The 20,722-nt window shown below is 37.6% G+C and overlaps 2 protein-coding genes across 8 annotated transcripts; one reads left to right on the top strand and one right to left on the bottom strand.

Annotated features, from left to right (window-relative positions):
• The first annotated feature begins 74 nt into the window (after positions 1 to 74).
• ogal (O-GlcNAcase like) lies at positions 75 to 9,090 on the top strand. Its single transcript, XM_083559182.1, has 16 exons — positions 75 to 390; positions 526 to 577; positions 1,341 to 1,438; positions 2,396 to 2,526; positions 2,712 to 2,883; positions 3,229 to 3,327; positions 3,708 to 3,986; positions 4,124 to 4,222; positions 4,553 to 4,818; positions 5,062 to 5,236; positions 5,699 to 5,784; positions 5,902 to 5,994; positions 6,139 to 6,212; positions 6,392 to 6,512; positions 6,924 to 7,047; positions 7,280 to 9,090. Exons 1-16 carry the CDS (start codon positions 339 to 341, stop codon positions 7,414 to 7,416), a joined length of 2,058 nt encoding a protein of 685 aa, XP_083415308.1. The 5' UTR covers positions 75 to 338; the 3' UTR covers positions 7,417 to 9,090.
• On the bottom strand, positions 7,671 to 19,854 carry cant1b (calcium activated nucleotidase 1b). 7 transcript variants are annotated; one of them, XM_083559304.1, is made up of 5 exons: positions 19,660 to 19,854; positions 14,113 to 14,183; positions 13,357 to 13,998; positions 12,434 to 12,637; positions 7,671 to 9,881 (listed from the first exon to the last, which is right to left on the bottom strand). In XM_083559304.1, exons 2-5 carry the CDS (start codon positions 14,114 to 14,116, stop codon positions 9,511 to 9,513), a joined length of 1,221 nt encoding a protein of 406 aa, XP_083415430.1. In that variant the 5' UTR covers positions 14,117 to 14,183; positions 19,660 to 19,854; the 3' UTR covers positions 7,671 to 9,510. The 7 variants fall into 7 exon arrangements, with proteins under 7 accessions (XP_083415430.1, XP_083415428.1, XP_083415431.1 ...); XM_083559302.1 differs by having other exon boundaries at positions 19,664 to 19,854; XM_083559305.1 differs by lacking the exon at positions 19,660 to 19,854 and adding an exon at positions 14,840 to 18,025 and having other exon boundaries at positions 14,113 to 14,276.
• Positions 19,855 to 20,722: the final 868 nt, after the last annotated feature.

Raw genomic sequence — 20,722 nt, 5'->3', positions numbered from 1 at the left:
TTTGGCGCATGCGCACACAGCGCGGACCGTTTTAGCTGGGCGGAGATCGCCACTTCCCAGGTCCGCTGCGTGACAGGTTTAGCGCATGCGCGGTAGGTGTAAATACAAAGTGCAACGAGGAACTGGGCTGATTATAAAGGCAGCAGAGTGTAGGAGCAGATGGGATGAGCTCGGCAAGTGTTGATTTCTTGCGCATTAAATAGAAAGTGAGCTTTGCAGCCAGAAGTGCAATATTTCCTAATGCCATTCCTTTGAAGTGTTTAGCTGCGTCAGCATTGTGTGGCACGCGCTTGTTTTATTATTCTGCTGTCAACGTTAAAGACACCGAGTTAGCAACGATGTCAAAGATGAGCACCAGCCAAAGGATGTTCCTCAGTGGGGTTGTGGAAGGTGAGTTACATCTGCAGAAAATGCTGAACTGTATTGTACTGGGGCTGATAATACATACTGGTTTAGTAGAAACAAGTCAGACTGGTGGGAAATGGATCATTAATAGCTGCTTCTTCGCTGACCTTTGATTTTTAGGTTTTTATGGGCGCCCATGGACTATGGAGCAAAGGAAGGAGCTGTTCAGAAGGTAATAATAAATGTTTATCCACCTTGATAATGTTGCTCATATTATCTGTCTGTGGCTCAGCATAAACATAGCTGGTCCCCTCCTTGAAGTTCACCAAGGTTACAGCCTGGAACTGAAATTGACTTAAATAGGATCATAAAAAATAACAAACTTATGTTTGCAAATATGTATTCATTAATAAGTGTTCTATGATCTTAATATAAATACTATACCTGTCCCTAAAGATCTTTAGACAGCATACATAAAAAACAAATGAACTGGTCAAGAAGGAGGTTTTGTAATGTTTCATTCGAGTTTTGGTTATTAAAAAAAAAAACCCTGAACTTCAGTAAAATCAATTATTTAAAAACACAGAAAGAATCCTGCACAGCAGTGACTGCATAGGGGGGGGGTTACATGGAAAAAATGTAATCATCAGCCTGTTCATCAGCCTGAGAACAATTTTCCTACAGTGAATCATGGTAGTGGTAGCGACATGTTAACCCTTTCCTGTTGACTTGTGGTTGTTCCTTCTGTTCTACTTATTTAGTCACTGACTTTTTGGTGGTTTGCCTCCAAAAGGCAGATTTGCAGTTTTTTCTGTTTTAATAAGGAATTTTTAATAATGATGCAAAAAAGGTCAAGGGGCAAATACATATGCAAAACACAATCTACACAGTGTACTAAATTGTATATTTAACTGATAAAGGAACCAATTGTTGCTACAAAGGTTGATGAAACTGTGTTTTGTCTCATGGTCAGTATGTGTGTTATTATAACCCAGGGAGCAGAAATGGGGATTGAACACATACCTTTATGCCCCAAAAGATGACTACAAACACAGGATGTACTGGAGAGAGCTGTACACCTCAGAGGAGGCAGGTAAGATGATGATGATTATAAATAATTTTTATTAGATTTGAAATAGATGTTGCCTACTGTTATATATCAATAATTAGAAATTTATTTTTTTGTGAGATTAATGATGGTTTTAAAAGCATTCACTTTATCGAAGAGATTATTGGTTAAATCTAGATTAGGCTACAACCACCTGAACCTGCGAGAACCTGTCTGTGCTCTCTGAGCAGAAGGGATGGAATACTCTCTCTGTTGTTAATCACAGCAAAACTGGCCAATTGTGGGAATCTGTGAGGTCATGCATGCAAAAGAAGGGTAGTGATTATATCTAACCTCAGCTGTTCAAAAAGGTGAAATACACTATAAGGACAAATGATTTGGGACACCAGTCTTTTCCAGCCATATGTGGTTCATCCTCAAACTGTAATCATAAAGTTGGAGACACATTTGTAAAAGATCAAAATGTATAAGAACAGAGACCCAAACCTGATATTGCCTCTGTGCACAAACCGAGCTCCATGAAGATATGGTGTACATGGGTTTGGAGTGGAAAATCCTGAGTGGTCTGTTATAGAGATCTGACCTCAACCCTATTGAACACCTTTGGGATGAACCGGAATGCTGATTGCACCCCAGGCCTTCTCACCCCTACATCAGTATCTGACTTTACGAATACCTTTGTGGCTGATTGAACACAGATCTCCACAAGCTCACCCCAAAAAATTTTGGAACATCTTCCCAGAAGAGTGGGGGTTGTTATAGCTGCAAATGGGGGAAATCACAGACAAATTGGCCAAGTGTCCACACTTTTTGTCCATATATAGTGTATGTACTAGCTTTCACTCTCACCAGTGAGTGGAAATTGGAGTAACCAAAATAGGAGTGAAAACGTAAAATAATTTTAATATCAATACACAGGTCGGATTTTTAAAGCATGATCGGATTTAGCAAAGTAAATCTTTGTCTTTTGTGTGTTTGAAGAGCAACTGATCACACTCATTTCTGCCGCGAAAGAACATGACATTCAGTTCATCTATGCCATCTCACCCGGACTGGATATTACATTCTCAAACCCCAAAGAGGTTGCTGCTCTAAAGAGGAAGCTAAGTCAGGTAATATGACATGATTTCAGAGATGCTCAGCCATTAGGTGATAATTTAATCAGTCTGATCACAGATACATTTGTGACTGATAAGAAACTACATTACATGAACAGATGAGTAGTTTAGTGCTTAATGAACTACATATTTATCTCTGAGCCAAATCTGTTACGTGTGTGTTTTTTCTTGAATAACAGGTGTGTGAATTTGGCTGCAGATCATTTGCCCTGCTTTTTGACGACATTGAGCCAGAAATGTGTGCTGCTGATAAAGAGGCCTTCAGCTCCTTTGCTCATGCACAAGTGTCCGTCACTAATCAGGTGTATCAGCATCTGCAAGAGTCTCAGAACTTTCTTTTCTGCCCAACAGGTAACAACGATCTACTTGTAATAAGTGTGTGACTATACAACTGTTTTTCGGAATAATTTGAAAGGACCTATAAGCAAACATCTAGTATTTATTTTACCTCAGAAGACACACAGAAGGCAAACAAGCTCCAACCAGTTTCATTACTGTATTACTGATAATAATACATTAGTGCATATAATGCTTGCACTAGCAGTTTTTTCACTTAAGCATTAATACTATTTTCTGGAGAAAGAAAATTCTAGAATGATTTTCTTTTTTATTATAACATCATTACCAATACTATAAGTAATGGATTTTAAATGGAATTTTAATGGAGCTTCCTAAACACTGTTTTTTTTCTTGTAGATTACTGTGCTGCTTTTTGTACCCCTAATGTGAGCCAGTCTTCATATTTACACACTGTTGGAGAAAAACTTCTCCCTGGGATTGATATTCTCTGGACTGGTAAGATCAGACATCAGCTTTTTCCATTTATCTCCATTTTTTTTTAAATATCCAGTAGCGCACTTATGAGCCTGAAACTCTATTTGGTAAAAAAGTACATTTAGATGTCAAATGTATGTTTTACTATCAAAATAAAGACATTAAATCCATTTTCCTGTTTTACTTTTTTCCTCCAACCAAATTTACTAAACAGTCCATTGGAAAACGTAAACTATAGACCTTAATAGTCTTGTTTTAAACTAAAGTAGCAGGTTCCAGCAGCTTCCTAAATCAATTTAGGATAAGAAAATGTAGTAATTTATGTGACATAAAACTGTGTGACTTTTTTCTCAATGTACTTCAAGTCTACTCTTTCAGTGTTTGCTGTTCATCAATTTCAGGGCCCAAAGTGGTGTCCAAGGACATTTCTGTAGAGTCTATCGAGGAAGTGTCCAGTGTTCTAAGAAGGCCACCAGTGATTTGGGACAACATCCATGCAAATGACTACGACCCCCAGCGGCTGTTCATGGGACCCTTCAAAAACCGTCCCACAGAACTCATTTCAAAACTTAGAGGAGTACTTACCAACCCTAACTGTGAATTCGAGCCAAACTTTGTGGCTATTCATACTCTAGGCACTTGGTGCAAATCTAACACAGGACAGAAAGATGTTGCTATGGGTAAGCTGGACTTTGTAGCAACTCTTGCATGTTTTAGATGTTTGATGTAACATAGGTTTGATCTACATATCATGGCATAAATGTCATTTGAAATAGTTCTGATTTACCTTTTATACATTTCTGTCCATCATATACAGACGGCGAGGATCAGGGCTCTGACTACAATCCCAAGGAGGCTTTGCGGCTTGCCCTCTCTGATTGGCTAGTTGAGTTTGGTGTGGCTAATCAACCTGATGGTAAAATGTCTATGTCCAATTTCTGACGGTTGAACATTAAACTGTGGTAGCATCTATTTACAGGCAACTTTTCCTTAGCAAAAGGCTTGCAGTGCTGATATTATATGTAATCGCACTCTCGATTAATTAACAGCACATCCTGTTGTTATACCTTGAATAAAATAAATATTTAGGTATTTGTGCATTACAATTTTCCTAATTACTATAAGGAAACATCTTCTTAAACAGGATTTTATGTGTTAATATTATTTATTAGTCAAGCCTGTGCTTAAAATTCCATCTGTGCTTATTTCGAGGCCTTTCTGTTTATTTGTGTGTGTATTTGTCCAGTGTCCCGTGCGGGCAGCGGTCGTGCAAAGAAAGAGTCCTCTGATGAAGAGCCCATGCAGACAGATGAGTATGTGCCAGGGCCTAGAGAGAACCCGCTGTACACTGCTGAGCCACTCACCCTGGAGGATCTAAATTTGCTTGCTGACCTCTTCTACCTGCCCTATGAATACGGTCCCACCGCCCTCACAATGCTGCAAGAGCTACAGTGGCTAAGAGGCAACAGTGACGCTGCTACATTTGGCCTTGTGGTAGCCGAGAACAACAAGGTGAATGAGAGGTTTACCTGTCGGTGAAATGAGCTATCTGTCCCCTTCCCCCTGTAATTGGCTTTAAGTGCAAAAACAGCTTTTGCTCTCTTGGTTTTCTCTTTGATTTGTCAAAATTCGATTTCCTGACGAAAGCATTTGTTTAGCCCAATATTGCACAGTGTTTTACATAATATAACAGGTTCTATGAAAAATTGTATTGATTATATTCTGATTTAATATTTCGTTTCAATCGTCTGACAGGCCAAAGAATGGCGTGAGAGAGCGGAGCACTTTGAAGATTTGTGTGCCGCGGTTGTCCGTATGTTCAACAGGCTGTCGAACGCACCCAACAGAACGATTCTGTATGACCTGTACAACTACATCTGTGACATAAAGAGTGGTGTGTCCTTAGCCAGAGCATTCGTCAACAGTTTGGGTAAGACCTCATTACGTTATATCGGAACTATACACAGGTTTTCTTCAGACATTCTGTCCCAGCCAAGTGGGAAATGATTTTGCTACTGCAATCTACTGTTAGAAAAAAAGCTCCTGTAGTTAGTATTAGAAAAGATCACAAATAAATCACTGAGCTGAATACAACAAATAATAGAGCACTGATTAAGTTTGCTGACATAATGAGCAATCAGGAAACTAGTATGTTATAATGAAATAACTTGAGAAATGTCTGTTGATCCCCCAAAAATAAAACATTGATAAAAATCCCATTTATTGTTTTTTTTTTTTCCTTTCTATTCTGTTACATGTCTGCCTAGCTGTAACAACTCTATCTCATATGATGAGATGTTAATATTAAGCATTTCTACTCTAGTGGAATCTCCTTGACCAGACAGATCATTTATATTGATTGGGGTTTTTTTGGGGGTTTTTTGGAAAAAAGGTGGCCGTAATCCTTCTCCCTCTCAAGTAATAAACGATGACCCGGAACCATGGGGATTCAGAGGTGGACTTTCTGGAGAGTTCCAGGTACAATTTGTTAGTCTTTAATATTTTATCGTGTCTTAAATGATTGCAAACAAGGCAAAATAATGCCTTAAGTATAAGTAATAAAAGATTTTAGTTACTAATTACTTTTTTATCTAGAGGATGCTTCCGTGCCACGGCAACCGAGATCTCTTTCGGAACCCTCCTGCCACTAGAGTGTACACTATTCGACCATGCACCCCAAAAGATAAGGTGACTGACTCAATGATTTAGAAAGACGAGGCTCTTATAGTCTGCTCTAACAGCTGAACTCAAATGCTTTATGCTACCTAATAATTCTGTAGAGATTTTGCCCATTATGAACGAGTATTAATCATGTGTCTGTCTATTTTGCAGTCTGAGGTTTTGAAATTATCCAAGGAAATGCAGAGCGACGCTACACTACAGCAAGCCCCTTTAATTGGTGACGGGTAATAATGTAGTCACTTTGAATATTTTTTTGCTGCCAAACCCTCTAAAAATATTGTGGAAAAAATAGACCAGCATCTGCATTAGCAGTTGGTGTTAGTGTGGCCATTTTTAGCTACTAACATTAGGCTAGCTGCTATACACGACACCGTTACATTATTCCCTGTGCGCTACCTCTCAGGTTGGTGGACGGACAGATTACTCCATCTAAACACTGCGACCTGGTGCTGGAGGATGAGGTCGGGATCTGTGGTTTCGCTTTAGCCCTCACTGACGCAAAGACGGCCTTGACGATGTCCCAGGTGAGACACACAGCGGACAGCACTACCTCTTTACCTTTACTACTAGCTCTGAAATACATAAGTGTACAGTTAACAATTAATCATATTTTATTTTCGGTTGTGATTTCTGCCTTTTAAAGTTGTAGATATCAGGGTTCACTGACACTTGTTCGTTCCATTTCATAATTGTTTTAGTTGTCAATACATTGAGTGAATAAGAAATAGGCACTTTATATAAAACTGTTGATCATTCATCAAGTTTAAAACATTGGGTGAGCCAAATAGCAATCGTTTTAGGCATTTACGTGCAAGTGCAGAAAATCTGTTGATTTCAGAGATTTTAAACTGATATGGCTTTAATCATGTGTGACTTATACTGCCTTTTTTTTTTTTTTTTTTTTTTTTTTTTTTTAAATACCTGTGTTCCTGCAGTATCCAGAAACAATGCTGAGAGATTTCCCCTCTCTCATGGTTCTTCAGATCCACCCAAGAGTACCAGATCCCAACACTGCAAAACGCCTGATTGGCAACATGCTCTCATTATTACAAGAAGCTGGTATGTTAGCAAGACACTACAGCACAGCAGTGAAAAATACTGTATCAGAATCTGCATTGGTTCACATTCTACCTTCAGTGAATCATGTGTGTTTTAATTAGTCAGAATTTACCAGGAAAATTCTCCATCATGATATATGCATTTAATCACTGTCTGCCTTTATCCTCTGTTCTGTTTATAAATAGCCTCTGCCTTTATTTTAACATCGATGTGTTCTGCATTTCTTCTTCAGGCTCCACTGGTGTTTTTTGCGAGTTCAGATCTAATGACAGAAGAATGCCTGACTTCCTCAGGACTCTCGGCCTGCTCCATGTGCTAACTGTGGAAGGACTACAAACAGGCCTGGTAATCATGGGAACAAAACTTTGAATAATGATCTGTATCTACAGTAATAGTATTTGTATTGTATGTGTGATCTACACCTATTAAGGATGTTGATTTATACCCAAACCGTGCCATTATTGTTAAACAATAAGAAATGACAAAAAAAAAGTTTTAACTGGAAAAAATTATTGCAAATATGTTTATTAAATGTGATTAATTGCCTTTTGGGCGCAAATGGGTCATTTTTAAAACTTCTACAGCACACACTATAATCCCTTTTGTGCAGTTATCACTTCAAATGACATTTTACACATTTGTTTATTCAGATTTCTGAGTGGTATTGTAGATTATTTCACCAGCATACAACTATAGAAATATGCCAAATAAACATTTAATAATTTGTCATGGCTAAAGCGGAGCTATTGGTATTATGTTTGGAGGATTACATTCCAAGGTTTTTCTCAGAGCAGAAATCTTTTACTAGAAATCAAACTAGTTTGTTTACTTTCTTTTAGTATAAAGTCCCTCTTTCTCAGTGAAATACAAGCTATATTTTAATTAGTGTTAATAACTTACACATCATGCGACTACTCCTTCAAGCACACACCCGTCTCCTTTGCTGATACGCCCTCACTGTCTGCATTATGGTCTACCTCGTCCTCTCAGTGTTCTAGAGGAATAGTCAGTATCAACGTCTTCACAGCCTGACCATAGAACATTTACCTGTTCTGAATACAAGACATGCAAACTGTTATTAAAAAAGCTGTCTAATCTTCTTGCTTTGCAAACACTCATTTTTCTTTGCCCGTAACTTGCTATTGGTAATGTGGATCCTTTATTATAAAGTCCCATATTTACTAAACTAAAAACAGATTTTTCTAAAATAAGATTTAAACGATGATCAGATAAAATGATGTTGAACAAATAATGTACAGTGTAGAAAAATGGAGGACCACCTACTATAAAACACCAATCAGTAAATGGGTATTGAGAAGTTAAATTCTCAAAACAAATCCAGATAGCAGCATGCAGTAGGTTTATTTTTTGGTGTTCAGGGAACCTGAGGAGAACATGATGGGTAGCGATGCATTGGGAAATGAGCAGTAGTTGGTCAGGGAAAAATTAGGCAGGGGGGGGGGAATAATATTCTTGACCTCAGATGTATAGACATATTAATTTTAATTTCATGTCCCAGATGAAGGCTGTTAAATATTAATGTTCACAGCCACAACCCAAAAGAGCAACATTCAGTGAGCATATATGCATTTCAGCAGGATTTCATGAGAATAAAACACTCATTCAGCTACGTTGTTCAAGTGACCCTAATTCTTCTAACATACTGGTTTTTATTTTAATTAACTCTTTCTGGAGTGTGTTAACTGGCAGATTATTATATATTATTAAAATTGCGCATGGTAATTACTGTATATTGATATTACCTCTACTAATAGATGAAGGGGACATTTAAATTTGTATATCAAGAGGTACTGTATATGCACAGTAATATGCAATAAAGGTCTACATTTTGTCTGTTGGTAGTTTTTGTAAAACCACTACAATCCTGGTTTTTTCTTTTTTGTAAACCATCACAACCCTGGGCTTGAAAATATGTTTTGGATGACTTTAGACTAATTTAACATATAGCTACATGGTCTATTAAACTGTCTGTTATAAATAAAGACATAATTCATTTGCACCTTCAGCCTTCAACAAGAAAAAGCCACATTTGACTTTTGTGTCATTCAGTTTTGGTTAAAGTCCGTGTTGTGCTTTTTAGCTAAAAATAAAAACCCTGAGTCTTTAGCAGCACTGTTTTTCACAGAGATGCTGAGTAAAGATCTTGACAGCAAGCATCAGAGCCCTCCATGTGCAAGCTTTCAATGTAGCTTGCTTGTTTCGTTTGACGTCATTGATCTCTCACGCCATGACAACACAGGTATCAGGTGCCTCCACTGCTGAGTCTCCATGGGAACATGATACTGTACACTGCATGTGTTCATGACTGCATACAAAAATATCATAAAAAGAAACTGATCTGTTTATGACCTCTATGGCAGTGCACTGATGCACGCTTATGCACATATACACACTCAGATACCCAGTGACTCCCATGTGATATAGCCACGATATTTTACTAGACTAGATGAACTCCAGCCCTTCGTATTTCACGTCTCCGATCTTTGTCTCGGGCAATAAAATTCGTCCGTCCAGCCTGAAGGCTGTGATGTAGGTGGCGATTTTGCCTGCGTCCTCCTCTGACTTCAGTGCCAGGATTATTTGGTCATGGGTGTTGGGAACGAATCGGAAGGCTGAGAAGCCGTGTGTGGGGTGCAGCCGCCCGACCCGGGACATTGAAATGTGGCTGAAATCGGCTGTGCAGGTCAGGAGAAGGTTGGTGGCTCGGCGCTCGTCAGCTGTTTCCTCGTAGCGTTCAGAGCTGGCACGGCGTGGCAGGAAAAACCAACGCTGCCGACGCTCGCTCCAAACTGCTGACTCGTGTATCAAATAACCTGAGAATGACAGCAAGGACAGGATTTTTGACCCTTGTATTTTGTGTTTTGCTTACTACTAGGTATTACTAATACTAATAGTAGTAATTAGTAGTAATACTACTACTAACAAACATTACAATTTATTGGAATTACTCTATCAATTATTCACTGAGAAATTCCACATTAATTCAATTAGTGTTTTGGGGGGTTTTTTTTGTTAAAGCTCATCTTCACATGCAGTTTAGTGCATACAAAGCTCAAAGTGTTGTATTAAAACCCAACTTCTTCCCAACTATATAACAGGGTAGAGAATAGAATCATATGCACTGGTTCCTCCATCCAAAACCTTATGCATGCACTCTCTCATACAGTGGTGTGTGTGTTGCACCACTTTGCTGAAAACATGACCAATCTTTTTTGCACTGCAGGAAATAAATAAAGCAAATAAATACCGAGTTCGTTGTTGATGTCTTACAAGTGCTTCACACTGGAGAAACAGTTATTAAGGCAAAAACAGACTCAACATACAAAATGGTTTAATGGAAGTTGCAAGTTTATAATGTAAAAAAAGCAAAAATAAAAGTTCAAGTTATTAAAATCAGCAAATCTCTTAAAACATTTTAAGAGATTTGCTGATTTTAATAACTTAACCTTTTATTTTTGCTTTTTTTATTTTATTTTATTATAAACTTGCAACTTCCATTAAATGATTTTGTTGCTACTTCTTTTGTGTTAGTACTCTTGGTATCACTTACTTGGCACGCTCACCTAAATAGAAGGTATTTTAAAGCAGCATTTTTTAGTCCAACACAGTACATAGAGGTACTAAGTGACTAGCAGCTTTAACATGTTAGCGTTTTTAAATGATAGCAGATTATTTCTTCCTTACATCATCAGAAAAGAGTTTGCCACAGTCTCCTCTGGTAACATAAGTCTAAATATAAAACTACACCCAGTTCTGTAAAAGCTGTTCTGTAAAGATTTTCATTGTTAATACTGAACTGAAATTCTTAATGTCCCCAACCTTTTTTGCACCACGAACCGGATTAATATTGGAAAATATTTTCCCGGACCAGCTTTTAAGGTGTGGCGGATAAATACAACAAAATAAAATGATACAAGCGGCATAATTTTATTTTTTTTTCTAAATATAATAATAAACGCGAATCCACTGTGTTGTTGTTTGTTAATTTTGCTGTCTTGTGGGTTTCAATTTAGCGGTAATGTATTATGTGTTAACGGCCGGAGCAGCCCCTTTAAGAAGGTAGCAGATGGAGGTGAAAAGTGTCTTGGACGAGGCAAGCATCTTGCATCAAGAGTGAGTCATAGACAGATGTAGCAGAGAGAATCCGGTAATTTTCCAAAATAAAACATCATTCAGAATCAGATAATAAATAAAACAGAAATAATGTAAGTTATGTATTCTTTCTGTGCGGCCTGGTACCAATTGACCCACTGACCGGTGCCGGTCCGCCGCCCGGGGGTTGGGGACCACTGGTGTAAGGGATTAAAGAGCATGTGTGTGTGTGTGTGTGTGTGTGTGTGTGTGTGTACAGCTGCCTTTGTCAAATCATATGATCAATTCTGTATTTTCATATATTTTTGTAATTTTTTTTATTTTACTACCTTCTAATTTACTGATTAATTCCTAATAAACAATAAGTTTATTGCAGTGCACTTTCAGCAATAGTGTATTTAAGAAGTCATTTCAATACTAGGACTATAATGCAGCTGTATTCTTTAATAACTTAGAACTTCTATGGAATTTTTCTATAAAATTTAGGGTCAATGCAAATTCTGTTGAAATACAATTTAATTTGAAAATGGCAATTTTGGGCCCAACTGCTAAAACAACAAATGCAAATATACACTTTTCAGCATTTGATTTTTTGAAAAAGGTTATAATAAACGATCTGCATGGTAGAGCTGCATTTCAGTTTTCTATGCTCAATGTCAGAGATGTGGTATCTTGTGCAGTCTGAATAGCAGCTGTGTTCTTGCAGCCAGATTCAGATGAGCTCAATCTCATTCCATGGTGGTATGTGGGTCGGAGAACAATGGCATGGAAAAAGACCAGTCAGTCATCTTTTATCTGAGTCTTAAATGTCTTTCTGAATGTTGCCATACTGGTTCATAATGTTGTCAAATTTGTAGAATATCACTGATCAAGCCACTATTTTCTATATAGCTGTTCTAAACAAAGCTTTGTTAATTATTGGCATTTTGGGAATTTCAAGACCATTTCTATGTATATACCCAATCCTTTACCCAAAACATCATGCTGGGTACAGATGGGTGACATTAAATGGACAAACACCTGGATAGAGCCACCAGATCACCTTGGGACAGATTCTACAACTCTCTGGAACTGTCCTGCAGCGATTCACTATACTTCCTGAAGATATTATCTAAAACAGTGTGTCAGGTGATGAGAAGCTTAATAAATTATACTGTATATAGAGGAACGTGAAAAGGACTAATGGTAAAGCAGTCGCTTTCAACACTGCAGCTGACTGAAACAGATTTAAAATCTCTTTTTTTGCTGTGTTTCACTTTAAGAGCTTTTTTACCAGGTGGTTTGATGCCCGCCGCAGTCCTCAGTGAAGTGTAATGGGGCACCCAGTTCTCGTGATGCACGTCACCCTGGAAGCCGATGACCTTCACCCACTGGGGATCATTGTTTACAAATTCTCCTAAGGTGGTGGTCCACTCCTTTCCCAGTCCACCCACATGCAGGTGCTCATCCTTCACTGCTAGCCACTCCGCTTTAAAACCTGCTCACAGCATTAACACAAAGACAAGCATCTTTTATGTCATGTTTCACTGCAGCTTCTTCCACTGCGAAATCTGTGCCCAATCAAGTCTGTCTCTTTGTCTGTCTATTAAAGATATATAAAAAACAAAAACAAATATTGCCTCTGATACAAAGAAAAAAAAAGACAATCATTTCCCTGTTAATATCCTGCTTTAATATTTTTGGTGTTACTATAATGAATTCAACACGACACTTGGACTATGATGTCTCGTTAATTCTTTAATGATTTTTACTGCTAGTAATCATTATGCAGTTCTCCTTCCCACTATTCATTCTATACTATCTCTGTATTAATATAACTGTGTATAATTGTATATTTATAGCATATCCGAGTTTATACTTTGTATACATACCATCTGTATACACACTGTGTATTCATTTGGAACCATTGCTCATACAATATACAAATCATATATTATACACATATTTTGCTTATATTTTTCTACATATATTGCAGAAGATTTTTACTGTACTTGCTGAACAGCTTCTGCACATTTTTACCACCAAAAGCCTTATTTACACATCCCAGCTAAATGTCATTGCTGTGTACCTGAAGTATCTGTCTGTCTGTATGTATGACTTGACAGTTCAGTGTAGAAAATGACAGCGGGCAGCACAAGTGTGCATTGTGGGAATATTTGAGTAGTGAATTTCACATTCCTACTACTTTTCTCTCACCTTTGGAAACGTTACCATCTCCATCAGGTAGGATGACCCAGGGTACAGCCCGGTTGTCTTCGATGCGGTACACTATGCCTGTTCGATCGTCTACACTGTACAGGTGTCCGTTGAACACCACCAGATCAGAAAGCTCCATCCCACGACCTTTTTCTGATAAATGGCTCTCCAATACCACTTTTTCTGGGTCCCACTCCACCTCCACATGTTCCCCACTGTCTGTCACGAGCAGGTGGCCTCGTTGCATGTAGCTGAACCAGGTATTGCCTTTAGTGCTGCGCGAGTTTGTATCCAAGTCAGCAATCACGGCTATACGGTAACGGACACCATTAGGTGTTTGCTCCGGTGGGCTCAGAGGGTAGGTGTGGTTGTAATGGCCATCTGTTTTGGTTGTCGTATCCCGAATCAGCCGACGTGCACCATCACCACGACGCAGTGATGGAAAGAGTTGCGTCTCTGCTGAAGCGCCCCCTGATGTTTGGTGCAGATAAAGCAGGAGGCCCAAGGTTACTATTGCTACCACTGTGATAGCCCTCCATTTAAAGTGGAAGCGGGGGTCAGAGCTAGCAGTGCTGATGGAGGCAAAGGAGGGCAGCGAGCGGATGGAGATCCGGGTGCTCATTGGGTCATTAGGGGGTGGAGCTAAAGGAAAAATGAGGAGAGAGGAAGAGAGAATAAAATCAAAAGCCTGAAAATAGGAGAGGATTAATCATGATGAGAGAGAGAAAAAGAGAGACAGAGCTAAGAGTTGTATACCCATATGTCAGGGCTATAATTGCTTATGGGTGGTTATTTGCATCAGCTTGTCCTACACATTCCTGTAAAACCTAAAGGAAGAAAAAAGTTGGTCATTGTAAACTGCTTAGGAATGAGACCTCTCAACACATCTACATATATACAATCTAATACATGATATTTAACTACCGTATTTTTCGGACTATAAGCTGCTACTTTTTCCCCACGTTTTGAACCCCGCGGCTTAAACAACGAAGCAGCTAATTTATGGATTTTTCCTGGGTTTTTCCCGGTTTCACAAACTTCAAGCCAAAAAACCGAACCCCATAACATTAGACCAATGAAATTTCCAAACGAAAACAAAAAAAACGCACCTCACCTGTGTTCTGAGCTGCACGGCATCGGGAGAAAAAACTTCCACCGGTGTTGATTTTTAAACGGACGACTATGACAAAAGATAAACTCCCCAGAGATATACAGTAGTTGTGAAAGGAAGGAGGAAGACAGTGAACAATGACTTTCTTGGTCGGCTACTGTTTAGATACAAGCCGTTGTAACGCGTTGAGTCTGGGTGAAGGGAGAGCTCGCTAACTCCAGTTGCAAATGAACTCATATAAGCACAGACAGGTTTCCAAAACTCGTGCTTTTTTATTTTTCTTGGCAACAGCATTACGGGTTAGTCAAAGAAACTTAGAAATGAGCATCAGCTGCTTATACAAGTGGGTGCGCTTTATAGTCCGGAAATTACGGTAGTTATTTAGAGAGAGTAAAAAAAAAAAAACACTTTACTTCTGACTTTATGATAAAAATCTATTTTGATTATCCAAAAATCTTTAGTTTAATAAAATGCTTAACTAGGTGTAAATAGTACTGCCTGTGCAATCAAATGCCCTAAGAAAGAAAATAAAAAATAATCTGGTCTTCCACAGTAGTTAATGCAGTAAAACTTTATTTTAGGTCCAAAAAATTATTAAGTGGTTATTATTGTTACGTTAGATCACTAATGCTATGCTATGCTCTTCAACCTACAATTGAACTAAAAGTAATCAGTTACAGGCTGTATTCTGATCATTCTCACTTGTACAGACTCATGTTGGCTTCTGACGCGTGTAAGCTGGTGTACTAGAAGTTAAGTAGCCATCTAGATAAGAGCTAACTTTTGCCCCAGAACATTAAATGAACCCAATGTCAACCCTTCCCTCCTTCTGATGAACACAGAGTACTAGCACTTTCACTGAGCTCATTTCTTCTATTCCACAGCAATTATTACAAATGTTTGCAAATAATTGATGAAAGACTTTTTAAACATTTATAGTTACATTCAATGCTGTGTGTGTTCCTGCGATCAGTTACATTATAATACCAGTTATTGTCATTAATATTTGCTTTCCACACTTGGTGTTAATAAGAAAAACAAATCTCTTTATCCTGAAGACTTTCCTGTGGTGGAAAAATGACTGTCTGCTAAATAATATGACTTTAGTGACTCCTGTTATTATGATAATAATGCTTAATACATTTCTTATTATAGTATGTAAATAGAAGTCCTTGTGAGTGAGTTATGGCAAAATCTTTCTGACCAATCATTAAGTGTTTTTTCATGTTATGAATAAAACTATACTCACAGTGATTGCACTTTTGAATGCAGGAGATTGCGGTAATGCTCACGTGATGGTATGTAAAAGCAATGCAAACAAGCCATGGTTGTCTTCTTTAACCCTTTGCATGAGTGACATTCAACATTTTACTTTAAAAGCTTTTGTCATCTGCTCATTTAATCGTTTCAAAGGCACATTATGTAGTAGCACACTTTTTCTACAGGGTCTCAGCTCTTCTCATTCCCCAAACCGCGATCATACCTCAGAGGCTTATTAGCTAACCAGTAATATCAAGTAACGGAGGCAACACGGATATATGGCAAAAAATTATAGGGCAATTACATCCTTTTTCTATTTAAACATTTATGTAACTTGAAAGTGAAGATTTTCATTCAACAAAGCCAAGAACAAAACACGACAAGGGACAAAAGGCAAAAGTAATCTATCTGGCTTTGTACCTGCATGGTTTTTCAGTGATACACAATGTACTTCAAATTACTGAAATTGAGAGTCACTCCTCAAATTTATGGCTTATTTTAAAAATATTAAAAGTTCCTGAGCAACCATTATAAAACTGGTGTTACAGGCAAAACCTGCATATAAGAACCAAGAAGGTTAATCCACCTTTTGGCACAAAGGGAAAACAAAACAAACTAATCCTGAGCTCACTGCATGCCCCATAATCATTTGCCTAAAACTCTGCCAGTCTGATTTGTATGGCAACCTTCTTTTCCTACCAAGATTTTAAACAAGTCCTATTTCATGTCCTCTTACAATGTTGAATTAAGATAACGAGAAGCGATCCATTTATTTACAGAAATTAATCAGCTGTAAGAGTAAATACCCTGTAATGTGAAACCACTTATAAATCTTCATAAAAGAGTCCAGTAGACACTAGAGACATGCAGAAACCATGTTATTTACCCTTCTTTCTTCTTCTTGCTCTTCCCTGATCTTTCTGTCTTCGGTCCATTCAGTATGCTGTTGCTCACTTGCCGGAACAAATTGATTCTGATTTCTCTCTTTCTCCTTCTCTCTTTTAAACTTTTCCCTGTCAGTCATCATTGGATAAGCAACAACTGACCCTTGCAATCATGACTAAAGCAAATTTTCCCTACACTGGGTTTTGAACTTTAACCTGCATGGATTATTGATTAGCTTAAGAACAGAGGAGCTCTGCTGAATGCCATTTGCCCAAATGGCAGGCCTTTTCGCACAGTTCTGTGTGGCAGAAGCTTTGCACAATTTGTTTTGGATTACCTGTGTCTGAACACTCCCTCAGGCACCTGCCTCAGATCCTCTGAGGATCGACAGACCCAGAGGTCACAGCATGGCATAAAATATATAAGCTGTTTCAACTCCTGTCTTGCTAAATTCAAAAAGCTGTATAAATAAATTTAATAAATAAAGTTTGAAAAATGTCCTTTTACAATACCCTTACAAAGAAATCTTATGGAAATCTCTTGAAAAATGGGGTGCTATTTCGCCTCTGGCAAAAAGATAAAACATTGCATCTAAGTTTAGGAAAATATTAAATAATGTGGAATGGTTTGGCCTGATGCAATAGAACATATCCAAAAAGTTACATTTACATTTTACATTTAGTGCATATGGCAGACGTCCTTATGCAGAGTGACTACCATTTATCTCATTTATACAACCGAGCAGCTACAGGGTTAAGAGCCATGCTCTGGGGCCCAGAAGTGGTAGCTTGATGTGGCTGGGATATGAACTTATGACCAGTGGATCCAAAGTCCAATCAGAATCAAGCATTCAACAGTGCTGTAGTACAAGACTTCAGATCGTACAAACCTCCTATATTATGAGACATTTTAAGATTAGTTTAAATTGTTGTTTTCAGACGTTGTGTCTTTACATGTGGGATCTTGGGTCAAATTACAGTTCTACTAACTACTGAAACAACAATGTAGTAAAACTGAAACACAAAATAAACAAAACTGTAAAAATAAATTTCAACAAATTAAAATATGTTGCTGGAAGGACACACCTGTAACCACTAAAATAAGACAATCTCTCGGGTTTACAGATTACAGTGCACAAAAGATAAAAGGTCACACCTTTCTATTGAGCTGGATGTCAAAAGCTTCACTGTGACCTATATTAACCTGCATGATTTGTTACACCTGGTTAATAACAGAAAACATCTCAGCTATTACCTACACTACCTACTATTATTAATACTACACTTGTTTTAGTGTGAGAAGGCACATTTTTAAGGAAAAGATTTCTTAAAAGGTTTTTGACAGGTGAAGCTTCTTAACTCTTCATTCCTAACCTGAAGGGGTTCTATTTGAAACTCTGTTTAACCATTTAAAATGTATCCCTGGTCTGCTCTCCCCATCAGAAGCTACCAACTTAGAAAAATAATCCATATGCTCTCTCCGAAATGATTCGTTGCAGCAAGAGAGCATATGATTTAGCCACTTTCCCAAATAGTGTTTCTAGAAAAGTGAATGTAAATTAAATATAGATTTCCCATTAATTTAAGAATATTAATGTAACACTCATCTCAGCTGGCTGTGCGTCTATTCTCCTTTAAACCACTCAGTGAATATACATGTTAAACCAGTATATATGTATATGAATATGTATGTGTGTGTGTGTGTGTGTGTGTGTGTGTATTAGATAGATAGATAGATAGATAGATAGATAGATAGATAGATAGATAGATAGATAGATAGATAGATAGATAGATAGATAGACTAAACTATAATTTAATTCAGAGCATGATTTTGATGTTTTCAATCATGAATTTTTCCTCCTGACTTGCAAATGGCAAAAAAAAAAAAAGTACACTAGCTTAGAATTTATTCTAAAATAAATCAAGAATGCCATTATGACTTGGTGCTCTGAATAGAATTGCTTGTCCTATAGTTATGCACATGCACATATTTTGCACTGACCTGTATGTGTCTATTTAGCTGGGAATATAAGAAGTATTTGCAGCAATTTTGTAAAAAAGAGAGAACGTAATTTAGCGAAACACAAAGTTCCCACAGAAACAGCGGCTCGAAACACTGCGAACCTACACTTCCCTAGACTTTTGTCTACATCCTCCATGTACATATTCACCTATCTTTTTGTTCTTTCATTATTTTGGATGATTATTTGTTAGAGCAATTGTCCTAAGTAATAAGTATTTATTATTTGAATCACTACTGTGTGTTGCCCTACCTTAGGTTATAAGGATTTATTTTCTTTGTTTTAATGTTTGCTGCAACAAAGTCAACAGACCTTTTCAATATTTGCTTAAGACCAAAGATCACAGGTCAGATCTATCAGATATAAAGGCACTTGAAGAAAGGAGAGACATTTTGGAAGTATTGTCTCTAGCAATGCAGACTGAATGAAAAGACAGTAATTATCAAAAACACAGAATTCAATAGCAAATCTAAAGTATATACTATACAGTATATAAACGGATATATACAAACACTATGCATCAGATCTTTCTGGGTTGAGTGATGATGATTAGTGATCAAATTATTCGGTACAAAGCTTCTGGGGATTTTAATATTCTGACTGTAAACCAAAAAACATAAACACCAAGTAGAAGATTTAATTTTATTTATTTATTTTATTATATTTACTGTTTAAAAAAAACGTACTGCTTATCTAACTCCTGCTAAAATGGCTAGCTACTAAGAATTCCATAACTACTTCGACACGCATTTCCGTACTATGTAGTATGTACAGTATGGTAACTGTAGTTACCATAGCTACCATACGTGGCCTATTGACTATGCACACTACTAAGTATGTTAGTATGTTACTCCGGACATATAAAAGAGACCCATTGAATCCTGGAGGAATCGGTTTCGGTTCTACCTTTAGGAGTGTACATGTTCAAGCCCTATTAGCTCGAACAGACTACTGCAATAATGCAATTCAACATTTGTCACATATAAAACCAAGTAATCATGAGTTAGTAACTGTGTATTTCACATACGTACAGCTCGACTCTCCACTCTTGTGTCGTCCTGCGGCGCAAATTCTGCGGTACTTTAGTGCGCTACATTCGCTTTATCGTTTACACGACGTCGCTACAACCAGCGCTTTCCCTTCCCAGCCACCGCGATCGCCTTACGCCGGAAAGCTGCCAACACACCGGCCTGTGCCTTGGCCCTTTGCTTAAAATCCCGCCTACGTGCCATTGATTGGTTAAGAGTAGTACTAACTACGCCCGATGATTGGACGGTTAATAAGTCGTTCATTTTGTAACGCCTAGGGAATAGGATCTGGTTTTACTGCATTTACGTCATGGGTGCTAAAAAAAAATACATAAATAAACAAACAAAAAAATTATAATAATAATCACTTTCAACGAGAGACAAAAAAAAACAAGAGTAAAAACGAAGTCTTTGGGACCTTTGTTAGTTCGCACCAAACCGGAAGTGAGACGGGTCACCATATATAAACATGCGCACTCACGGTCATAAAAGTCAACTAGTCTTAAAGTTGGACAAGTATTTTGTTTTTCACTTGGTAACTTTCACCACACATTAAAAAAACATGGCAAATCATATAAACGATTAATGCAGCAACAAGACATTTATTTATTAAACTAGGGTAAATTTCTTCAGCAAATAGGTTAATAAACACTTTCTTGTTTAAGTTTACTCTATGTTGGAAAAAAACTTTTTCTTTTTTAAATTTTGCACAGATCAGATTCCTATCATTTTTGCATGTATATCCTCCTAATAAAAAGACACTTTTTGAAACCAAATGTAAAATTATTCGAGAAAACTGGAAATATAAAAGCAGATATATACTGACAGCAGCAGAAAAGAATTGATTTTGCATAATCTTAATTCACTACCAATTATTTTAAACCTAGCTCTAAGATTTGGTAAGTATTCAAAATGGCAGCATGGGTAAAGCATGGACATAACCTCTTGCCCAGTCCTCAGCTTTGACAGTTGGATCCATCTCCTATGTGGGATAGAATAAAAAGACTCTTGTTTCAGTAGTCAATGTGCCCATTGATGAGCTGACACACAAGGAATGCATTA

This window comes from Silurus aristotelis (genome assembly GCF_946808225.1).
Source record: "Silurus aristotelis genome assembly, chromosome: 13".
NCBI classification, from domain to species: domain Eukaryota; kingdom Metazoa; phylum Chordata; class Actinopteri; order Siluriformes; family Siluridae; genus Silurus; species Silurus aristotelis.
The sequence above is the reverse complement of the archived record's forward strand: the minus strand, read 5'-3'. Positions and strand labels throughout refer to the sequence as shown.

Excerpts from the sequence above, each read along its gene's own strand:
- ogal (XM_083559182.1), top strand. The coding sequence starts at position 339 with ATGTCAAAGATGAGCACCAGCCAAAGGATGTTCCTCAGTGGGGTTGTG. Across the intron at positions 3,987-4,123 it reads ACAGAAAGATGTTGCTATGG|ACGGCGAGGATCAGGGCTCT; the intron begins GTAAGCTGGACT and ends CATCATATACAG. Across the intron at positions 5,995-6,138 it reads CATGCACCCCAAAAGATAAG|TCTGAGGTTTTGAAATTATC; the intron begins GTGACTGACTCA and ends TCTATTTTGCAG.
- cant1b (XM_083559301.1), bottom strand. The coding sequence starts at position 16,662 with ATGGACCGAAGACAGAAAGATCAGGGAAGAGCAAGAAGAAGAAAGAAG. Across the intron at positions 12,638-13,356 it reads AGATGGTAACGTTTCCAAAG|GTTTTAAAGCGGAGTGGCTA; the intron begins GTGAGAGAAAAG and ends TGCTGTGAGCAG. Across the intron at positions 9,882-12,433 it reads GGCGGGCATCAAACCACCTG|GTTATTTGATACACGAGTCA; the intron begins GTAAAAAAGCTC and ends TGTCATTCTCAG.